Source organism: Antechinus flavipes, chromosome 3, assembly GCF_016432865.1.
Source record: "Antechinus flavipes isolate AdamAnt ecotype Samford, QLD, Australia chromosome 3, AdamAnt_v2, whole genome shotgun sequence".
Taxonomy (NCBI): domain Eukaryota; kingdom Metazoa; phylum Chordata; class Mammalia; order Dasyuromorphia; family Dasyuridae; genus Antechinus; species Antechinus flavipes.
The window spans coordinates 502,702,727-502,713,934 of NC_067400.1; the positions used below are offsets into that span (position 1 = coordinate 502,702,727).

The window sequence follows — 11,208 nt, forward strand, 5'->3', positions numbered from 1 at the left end:
GGCCAAACTCACTCCTTCTGTGCCTCACTGAACAACCACAACGTCAATTGACTCTAAGGACTTGGAGACTGTTTATTGTGGTCTAGCTGTGGATTTGGAAACTGTTTATTCAAAACCCAAGAATGCTTGTGTTATAGTCAAGCCCTTTGTCATTTTCATGCTTAGAACCCCTACCCTGGCCATAAGTGAGTGAGTTCTCCCTTCTTAGGAAGCAGGATTTTGCTTAGAAGCTTTTGAAATTCCTCTTCCTAGTGTAGAGCCCTCTCTACTGATTAATCCCAATCAAAAGAGATGATGTTAGTAGAGAGGAAAGAGAATTCCAAATGATGTTTTTTGAGGTTTAATTTTTTTTATTTAAATGACAGCCATAGTGACTAATTACATCACGTTTTTTCTACCAAAGAGCTGATTTTTAATTTACTCTTGAAACAACAATGGGAACAGAGGCTGGCAGAGGGGCTGACAAATGGGAGCTGTGGAGGGATGGAGAGGGCACATTGTACAATCCTGTTTCACAATGATCCCCATTTCAAACAAGTGGTGCGTTTTTTTTAATTAATATCTATAGTGTCAGATAACATAGCCAATGCTGACTTGAAAGCAACTTTTGCCAAAGAAATTTTGGAAAAACATAAAATCACATTGCCACATATCATAGAAGCATGGGATCACAGACCTAAAGCCCTAAAAAACAATATTGGCACAGGACAGAGATGATTCTGCAAAGAGAAAACCCTCATCCTACCCTAGCTACATCCAGACATAGGTAATTGCAGGCAAAGGCATCCCTAGGCATAATGCAGCACAGGAAAGCTCCCATGTTCTTAAGGATTCTTCTGTGCTCATCAAGGGCAGGATTTCCAGCTTCAACTTCTTAGTATTGATATGATCTCACTAGCAGCCACATGAGGATCACAGTTATTAGGACCACAGTAAAGTTGAGAAACAGCTCCCTCGTGGATCTCTCCATGCTCAAGACGAATCAGAAGGAAACTTGAGGGAACCTTCCCGGGCAACTGCCTGTCCTTTATCTCCTGTCAGTGAGCAAAAAAGAAATATACACTGAAGCTGTAAAACTCTTTATATTGCTTGGAATGAATGCTATTTCTTTCTTAGAAGTTTATAGATGCAGTTCTGAAGGCAGGAGTACAGAGAAGCTTCCCACCTTATCCAATACCTGCAATTTTGCAAACTTCACATCAATATAATCCTGAAAACACCTCTCACATAATAGTCGGTTGTAGTAAGTGCTAAGTTTGGATGCACTATTATTTTGATAAGAGTTTGTGCCATTTAGTTTTAGTCATGCTGTGTTAAGATTATAAACTTTTCAAAAAAAAAAGGAGGGGGCTATCTCTTGGTGTCAAATATTGTACAGTGCCTAGCATATTTTGGGGTGCTCAAGAAATATTAAAGAATGGTATTATGCTAACCTATTTTATGAATTTGATCAGATTTAAGCATTTACTAACCATGCATAATATAGATAACACTGTGACTATATATTTTCTCTCCAAAAACCAAATAAATTGGGACAGCTATGGAGATAGGACTTGAATTCAGGTCCTCTGAATCCAGAACCATGATGGATCTCTTTATAGACCACACACACATACACACACACACACACACACACACACACACACACACACACATACACACACAATCAAAAAATCCAACCCAGTAAGTTCAGTTTTTTTTAATCAGTTGGATAAAAGGGAAACTTGCAAAGCAATGTAAAAATAAAAGGTATCAATAAAAATTTATTTTTTAAATAATTAAATTACGTTTTTATTAGATTTTTTCTGTTCAACTGACTGCTAGAAGAATGGAGGGGGGGGAAATAGAGAAAAATGAAGGGGAAAGAAAAATAGGCCAGAAGTCCTATGTTCAAATCCCAGCATTCCATTTTACAAACTATATAACTTGAGGCACATCACTTTAACTTTAATAAGTTTTCATTTTTTTAATCTATAAACTAAGAATAATAAGACCTGCCCTTCCTACCTAACAAGAAAGCTGTGTGGCTCAAATAAGAACATTTTTGAAAAGTTCTACTGAATATCTGCTACTGATTAATATGGTATTTTAAAGATAGAACCATACACAGCAGTAAGTCAGCAGAACTTTGGAGATGAAGGAAATAGTTCTAATACTTTACATGTGTAAAGTAATTTATAGTTTTCAGAAAATTTTTACACATTTTATTCCATTTACTATTCATGATAATCCTATAATGCAACTATCACTCCAGCTTTCCAATGAAGGAAGCAGATTGTCAGAGAGATTTAATAGTTTGTTCAAAGATCACTCACTTAGCAAGAGAGACAAAGTGCACAGGAAGAGCACCGGATTTGATGTCAAAAAGCCTGTATGACCTTCAGCAAATCATTTAACTTTTTTGGGTATCACCTCCACTGGAAAATAAGTGGGGTGAAATGAATTATTTCTAAGGTCTCTTTTAGCTCTAGATCCTAAGTCTAAGCACTGAGCCTGAACCAAGCTCACTTCTTGAACAGAACTGTGTACAACAATAGTGAGTATAAAAGAATGTGTGGGGTTAGATAAACCATGAGAGTCTTTCCAGCTCTGAAATGCTGTGATGACTGATTACTGGGATTAACAAATTTAGTAGAATAGAATAGCTGTAAATTCCCAGCAGAGTATTCTCTTCTGATAGGCTGGCTGACATATTGCCTCTTTCTTATTGCTTATCTTGCAGACTTGCTTGCTCTTTGAGGGTGACCTTGAATAGACTTGTTACTATGCATCATAAAGCATCTTGCATTCTCACACTTGAAAACCAATTTTAAAGTATTTTCATCATTAAACTAAGAAAATGTAATACAAGGGCACTTTGGAAACTAAAATAAATAAATAAATGAAGATTATCAGCCTGTGACAGTTTTTAAGAACTCTCAGGTCATTTTTACAAAGCTGCTGTCTCTTATACATGAAGCAAATTTATTAAGAATTTGGAACAGCAAACTTTTATTTCCTAGAAAATTATCTTCAAGAATTTAGCACTATATCTGGCACAAAGAGATAGGGACTAAAGATGTGATATCATTAGTATCATTGTTTGGTCATTTCTATCATATCCAATTCTTGTTCACCTCAACTAGGATTTTCTTGACAAAGATTCTGGAGTGGTTTGCAATTTCCTTTTCTATTTCATTTTACAGAAAAAGAAATTGAGGCAAACAGGGGTAAGTGACTTGCCCAAGGTCCTGCAGCTAGTAAGTATCTGAGACCAGGTATCAATTCAGAAAAATGAGTCCTCCTAACTCCAGGCCCAGCACACTATCCATTGTACTGTATTGGTATTGGCCCATCATTGGTATAAGGAATTCCTAGGTATGGAAACTCTGATTACCAATAAAGAATAGAATTTTCTCTGCAATTTATAGTTTTAACAAGTTATTTAGATTGTTGCTTAAGGTCAGAGAGCCAGTGCGTGTCAGAGGGAGGACTAGTCCTGCTACAGGAAGGTTCACGGTTTCCTGTCTCTGGGGCCACTGGCTCTCTATTCACTATACCATGGCTCTCTCTCATCTGACATATAGTAGTTGCTTAATAGATCCTTCTTGATTGATTGACTTAAAGACAATTTTCACCACTTTTCAAATTCAGAGCCAAATTCTCGATCTTCCATCCAATTTTACTTGTGTATCCTCTCATGGACTTGTAGATTTTGGATTGGAAAGGTCCTTAAAATTCATCTAGTCCAGCCCCCTCACTTTAAAGAGGAAAAAAAGGAGGTAAAAGTAACACAGGTGTGGAGACAGCAATTAAATACAACCCTCCACCCTTGAATCCTGTACACTTTTCACTCTATCGCACTACCTCGTGATGTAGCATTCCCCCAATAAGGTAAGAGGCTCATAGATTTAGAGCTGAAAAAAACCTTAGAAGTCCAGTCTAAAAGGAAAATAACCTCATAGAATGTGAGGGGGAACCTGAAAAAACTATTCACTTTATTTTGTAAGGAATATTAATTATATAATGTTTATTTCCTCTAAGCACATTTTTCAAAATCAATAATTTTTCTTACTCTCATTTACAACTTTTACACACACACACATGCATACAGACATTCAATATAAACATTAAATCACAATTCTTCATTACCAGGAGAGGATAGATGATGCACTCTTGTTTGGATCTTGATCCTGAGCTTTTGCTCTTCTCTCACTGCCCTTCCAGTGCAGTCTGGACTCCCAGTCTCTGAGCAGCAACTAAAGTAGTCAGCCCCAGGGAGGAGGGCCACAAGGGTGGTGGCAATCATAGTGATGTCATTAGCCAAGCACTTCCAAGGAGAAACCTGGACAGATGGATGACTATTTGTGCTTTGGGGGCTAGAAGGTTGTACTAACTTACACAAGATAATTCTGTTCTTTGTTATCAATTGCTATTAAAATCATGGACATCTCAAAAATTCTGTTTTCCACTGACTTTAGCAGTGCTTGATTTGGAGCTTTTAACCTTTCACTGAATCCATCTGTAGAAGGTTTTAACAAATAGGAACTGCTGGGTTTGCTTTTGAGTCTCAAGAATTAAAAAAAAGACTAAGATCACTACACTGTAACAGGACATTTAGATGTCACGCAACAGCACTCACACCAGGAACGGAACCAAGCATTAGAGCACTACATCAGGATTGAACTAATTGAACTAGAAAATTCTTGTCCAGTCCTGAGTGAAGTCATCTTTAGTTTTTTTCAGAACTGACTAGAGGCCAGACAAATATACTAACATTTGCACCTGTTGCTGCATGATATTTCAACTATGGTTTTCTCTGTAGGTCATCACACTGGTATATATTTTAATCTAAAACAACTGTGGAAAATATGAGTGGTAATCTTCTATAACAAGAAAGATTATTAGTATGTTTCTGTAGAAAAAACTCACTTAGTTGGACAAGTTGGAACAAAAATCAGCCAATATTCATAAAGAGAATGTTTTTTTTTCCTCAGGCAGTATAGGGAATTCTCTGACCTTTCTTCATAAGATGCGGATCAACAATTTATAATCTTAGAGGCTTGTCTGGGACGCTGAGAGGTTAAAGGATTTAGAAATGGTCACTCAATTAGAATGTAGCTGAAGAAGGATTTAAATCAAGATCTTTCTGACTTAATCCAATTCTTTCCACTAAAACAAGCTGGACACACACACACACACACACACACACACACACTCACACACACACAAAGTTCATGAGAAATATAAATTATAGAGTATTTCTTCAAATAATACTTATTACTTTTAAATAATTATAGAGAGTAGTTTGTAAATTATTTAGATTATCTGATCAGATTTTAGTTGGGGTAGGCTAATATTTGGCCTGAAATCAAGAGCTTCCTGAGGTGGTACCTACCTCCCAGAGTTGTTGTGAGGATAAAATGAGATAATATTTGTAAAGACTTTGCCCTCTTTAAAGTGTTATATTAATGCTAGCTATCCCCCTTGTTCCTATGAGGCAACTGGAGTTTTATTTTTACAAAGATTATGGCAAATTATTTAACCTACCACTGCTCCTTGGCTACTCTTTTAATACTATAAATTGAAGAAAAGTTTCCCACTCTGCTTTGTTAGACAGAGTTTCTATCTAGCAATTCCCTATAACAATGAAATCCCATGTCCAATCCCTACCTTTCTCCTCTTATTAAACATATTTATCTCATTTGAGCCTTATGACAATACAATAAGATAGGTGCTATCATTAATCCCTTTTGACTGGTAGGGACACTGATATTAAGGCATGTTTAGTCATTTAGCCAAGATAAAATGGCTAGAAAATTTCAGAGGTGAGATCTGAACCCTGGTTTTCCCAATTCCAAATTCAGTACTCTTTTCACAATAGCACCCTTTGTTTTGTTGTATGGTCATTTTGCAGTCATTTCCTCCTCTTCATGACTCAATTTGCAGTTTTCTTGGCAAAGTTACTGAAGTATTTTGCGATTTCCTTCTCCAGCTCATTTTACAGATGAGAAAACTGAGCCAAACAGGATTAAATGACTTGCTGAGGCTCACAAAGCTAGTAAATGAGGTCCGATTTGAACTTGGGAAGATCAGTCTTCCTGACTTCAAGCTGGGTGCCCTGTCCACTGTTCCATTTACCATTCTTCAAATGAGGAAGCTAAAATTCAGAAAAAGTACATCATTTGCCTAAATTCACATTACTGGTAAATGGAGGAGCTGGGACTTAAATTCATATCTTCAGATTCTAAGTCTTTTGCACTGAATATACAAAGTAAGTGGAATTAGGCTGACAAAGCTTCAACTAGTTTTTTAATTACTTAAATTGTAATATTGTTCCCTCTTTGAAGTTAAAGGACCCAAAATATTGAAATGTAAAGGGAAAGCCTTTCTAGAGGCAAAGGAAACTCTCCAGTTCTCATAAAGAATCTTAGTCTTAATTTTCAGATGAAAAAAATGGAAACTATTTCTAGTCATATGAAAAGGCACTCTAAATCACTACTGCTCAAAAAATGCAAATTAAGACAACTCTGATGTACTACTACATACCTCTCAGATTGGCGAAGATGACAGGAAAAAATGATAAAAGTTGGAGTGGATGTGGGAAAACTAGTACACTAATACATTGTTGGTGGAGTTGTGAACTGATCAAACTCAAAATCTGGAGAGCAACCTGGAATTATGCTCAAAAGACTATCAAAATGTGCAAACTTCTGATCCAGCAGTGTTTCTACTTTATCCCAAAAAGCTCATAAAGGAGAGAAAGGGACCCATGTGTGTATAAATGTTGTGGCAGCTCTTTTTGTAGTGGCAAGAAACTGGAAACTAAAAAGTGGATGCCCATCAATTGGAGAATGGCTGAATAAGTTCTGTTATATGAATATTATGGATATTATTGTTCTATAAGAAATGATCAGCAAGATGATTTCAGAAAGGTCTGGAGAAATTTACATGAACTGATGTTAAGTGAAATGAGCAGAACCAGGAGATCATTGTACCCGGTAACAACAAGATTATATGATGATCAATTCTGATGGACATGGCTCTCATCAACAATGAGATGATTGAGACCAGTTCCAATGATCTTGTGAAGAGAGCCATTTACACACAGAGAGAGGATTGTGAGAACTGAGTATGGATGACAACATAGCATTTTCACTCTTTTTGTTGTTTGCTTCCATTTTGTTTTCTTTCTTATTTTTTTTCTTTTTTGATCTAATATTTCTTGTGCAGCATGATAATTGTGTAAATATGTATATATATATTGGATTTAACATATATATTTTAACATGTTTGACATATGTTAGGTTACTTGCCATCTAAGGGAGGGGGTGGGGAGAAGGAGGGGGAAATTTGGAACACAAGATTTTGCAAGGGTATCCATTCATATGTTTTGAAAATAAAAAGCTGTAATAAAAAAGAATGTAAAAAAGAATCTTAGTCTTAAATAGTTCAAATATCTACGAAAAGGCCAGCAAGACCACTACCTTTCAAAAAATTTAACTCCAACCACTCATCTACATAAAACTCAATGGGAATATGACTGATCATCATAAATAAAATAGAGATTAAAACTGAGGAAAGTCACCCATAAACCAGGAAGAAATAATAAACAGGGGAAGTTAAATCTCTCTTACCTCTTTCCTGGAGGTCAGAGTAATACACTCTGAGGAGTTAATAAGGAGAGGCTTCTGCCAATCCTAGGTAGAATCATTCTCTTTATGAAAGAGACTCATGGAACTTCAGCTAAAAAAGATCTTTGCAGCACTCCAGTTGAAGAAATAGTACCACCCAGACAAGCTTGTGGCTGAAGGTGGTAAAAGACTATAATTGTCTATGAAAAAGCCACTGCTGGGTTTCCAGCAGCTTGACCTCTCTAGCAGAGAAACTATGGTTTGTGATGAGCACAGTGGTCACATTAGCCACCAAAGCTATTCTGAAATGAACTGCCAAGGAACTAAACAACCATCTTAGCCAAGTTGCAGCTGGGTCCAGTAGCTAAGCAAGCTGCCTGATCCATCCCAGCACTCACTGAGCCCTGGCTAGCTTAGTAGCCGATGAATCTGCTTGACTCATTCCAAAAGTGAATTCACCTATCCATCTAAGACACCATACTTTGCATGAAATCAGTTCAGTTGAGCACGGAAGCAACTTTTCGTCATCAGTGCTATACACCTCAGCAGAGTTCATAAAGACCCTCCAGAAACCAAAACAAACAAAAAAAAACAAAAAGCCTCCCCAAAATCATGAACCTGCAGATTCAGATAGGTGAGTTAACTTGGCTCCATATGTACCCTACTATCATTATACTTTAAATTTGTGCCTATTCTTTCCCCTCACAAACTGTCTTTGTAAGATGTGTATATACCATGTTTTTAGAGGAAATGCTTTATAACTTTTCTTCTTTATTATATCTCTGAGTATATATTTTTCTATGCTAAAGAATTGATTCCATATTATTGTTCTATAAAAAACGATCAGCAGACTGATTTTAGAAAGGCCTGAAAGACTTATATGAATTAATGTTAAGTGAAGTGAATAGAATCCAGAGAACATTGTTCAGAGCAACAAGAAGATCATGTGATGATCAGTTCTGATGAACATGACTCTTATCAACTGCCAGGTGATTTAGTCCAGTTCCAACAGACTTGTGATGAAGAGAACCATCTGCACCCAGAGAGAAGACTGTGGGAACTGAGTGGATCACAACATAGTATTCTCACCTTTTTTGTTGTTGTTTGCTTGCTTTTTGTTTTCTTTCTCATTTTCTTTCCTTTTTGACCTAATTTCTCTTATGCAGCTTGGTAATTGTGGGAATATGTATAGAAAAATTGCACATGTTTAACATATATTGGATCATTTGCTGGCTAAGGAAGAGGCTGGGATGAATGTTAAAAAACTATTTATACATATTTTTTGAAAATAAAAAGCTAAAAGAAAAAAAAAAAAAGAAAAAAGATTTTATTCCACTGTCTAATTGTTAACAGGAAGCAGACAGGTAAGAGCTCATGAGTTAGTGGTATAAAGAGAATAACCATCTTCAGGACTGCACCAAGAACTCTAAAAATAATAGTAGTTTTCCCTCTGGGGACCCAACTTACTTAATATTAGTGCAGGCTGAGTGAATAACACCAGATGGGATGTCATATGATGATTAGATATAACTGATAATTAACATATCTATTTTATATATTTAAAAGAGTGAGTGTTTTGAAATTTGTTCTCTTAAATTCTCTAAAGAATTTATAATCAACTCCTTATAATCATCCATATGTTATAATTTTATTCGGTAAAATTTTATAGATTGGTAGTACTGCATAAACCACTAAGATTTTTATATAATTACAAAGTTATTCTATCCAAATTGCCATAACAAATTATCCCTGACTATAGATGACAGCTCTAAAATGAGATCTCTAAGAAAAGAAATGTATGTATATATGCACACATGCAAGCATACATGTATGTGTAATAAGCTGTATGAGTAATAAAAGAAGAGCTGCCTTTGGCCAGTTTAGAAAGCCTGAGTTCAAGTTGAGCCTCTGATATATACTGAATGTGTGACCCTGGGCATCACTTAACCTCAAAATATTCTAAACAATTAAGATTATAAATGGCAGAGAACTGAATTTGGAAGGGAATTTCCTCTTTAAGAGTTTTCTGTATCAATAAGATGACAGATCTAATCTATATCTATATATTTCTAAATATGCTTATGTATAAGTATGTGCATATGTACTTTCATGAGGAAATATCACACTAAATTAGCAGAAAATGTATTCACTATCAAAGCAGGGCTTTTCACATTTCTTTCCACTTGAATGTTTTATTCATTTTTATCATTACATTTTCTCTCTTGAACAGTTTGTTCAATATCCACATTATTGACAAAGATGACATCTACCATCTGGATGCCATTTTCCCTTCCAAGGAAAGCTTCTAACCTCATTCTATCATTCCATCTGCCACATTAGGGCTACTACCTCTTTTATTACTGTTTTCTAAACTGTTTATGGAATAATAGCTTTAGACTAGAAAGGTATCTTAGAAGATATATAGCCCTATTCCCTAATTTAATAGATAAGGACACTGATGCCCAAAGAGGGCCTAAGTCATACAAATAGCAAGAGATAGGGCTCATATTTGAACCCTCCTGACTTCAAATCCAGCACTCTTTCTGCTACATTGCACTGTCTTCATGTTTCTAATAACACTACATGTTGATACTTAAAAAAAAAAAAAAACAACTTATAATGTACCATCTGGCAGACTCCCTTTCATTGTTCCCTTATTTCTGACCAATACTAAGGGTGTTACTAGACTCAGGTTTTTTAGAAGGGCCAGATTTAGAGGGGAGAAGAGGAATTGTGATTTATATTTGGACCAATGTGGTAATGGAAGTTTACTCTAATTCATGCACAAAGAAACTTGCATGTGTTTATATTCACAGATGCACATTTTCTATTCTTCAAAGATCAGTGACATTATTAAAGGGAACATACTACTCTCTGTGTCTTCATTATAACATAAGCCCAACATGGCTTTTTTTATTTTTCTTCCAGCAATGGGCAATCTTGATACAGTTTCTGTCACCGCATGCCTTGTAACAAGATAGCACCCTGGAGTGACAGAGAGTGAGTTATAATTTTAGTACAGTCAAACATTCACAACTAGTTGGTTGCCATCTGGCAGATTCCTTACATACAGTCTTCATCTTTGACTCTGAGCCTTTGCCTGGATGTTCCAAATTCATGTAGTAACCTCCTTCCTCCTCTCCACCAAATCCTAATCCTTGCCTCTTTTATGTTATTTTTTATTCAGATATTTTCTCTTTGTATAAAGTTAGGGTAAACCAGGATTTATGAAGGAAATGACAAGCCAAATTTAAGAAACACTTCCCTTGATCATCATTCACCCAAATTGCTTATACTACAATATGTCTACATAGCTAGTACTATATATGGATGTTGGAATATAAATTTTTGAAGTATTACATTCAACATATAATACAGTTTGATTGTATAAACGATGCTAAAACAATGAACAACTTTATCAATTCAACAAAAAAGCTGCTCAATTCAATGTGTCTTGGGGAAAAAAACCTATCAAATTAGTGGTCAGATTAAATGAATGAGCAAATTAAGTTTTAAATTATCTCTCTAGTTGTCCCTTTAAGTATTTATCAAAATCTGACCCAGAGACATTAAAGTCATCTGCTATTACTATGCT

At 35.7% G+C, this 11,208-nt stretch overlaps 1 protein-coding gene across 2 annotated transcripts; it reads right to left on the minus strand.

Annotated features, from left to right (window-relative positions):
* Positions 1-329: 329 nt before the first annotated feature.
* SLN (sarcolipin) lies at positions 330-4,243 on the minus strand. 2 transcript variants are annotated; one of them, XM_051991292.1, is made up of 2 exons: positions 4,132-4,243; positions 330-1,034 (listed from the first exon to the last, which is right to left on the minus strand). In XM_051991292.1, the coding sequence occupies exon 2, from the start codon at positions 968-970 to the stop codon at positions 875-877; it is 96 nt and encodes a 31-aa protein (XP_051847252.1). In that variant the 5' UTR covers positions 971-1,034; positions 4,132-4,243; the 3' UTR covers positions 330-874. The 2 variants fall into 2 exon arrangements, with proteins under 2 accessions (XP_051847252.1, XP_051847253.1); XM_051991293.1 differs by having other exon boundaries at positions 330-1,031; positions 4,132-4,203.
* Between the last annotated feature and the right edge of the window lie 6,965 nt (positions 4,244-11,208).

Excerpts from the sequence above, each read along its gene's own strand:
- SLN (XM_051991292.1), bottom strand. The coding sequence starts at position 970 with ATGGAGAGATCCACGAGGGAGCTGTTTCTCAACTTTACTGTGGTCCTA.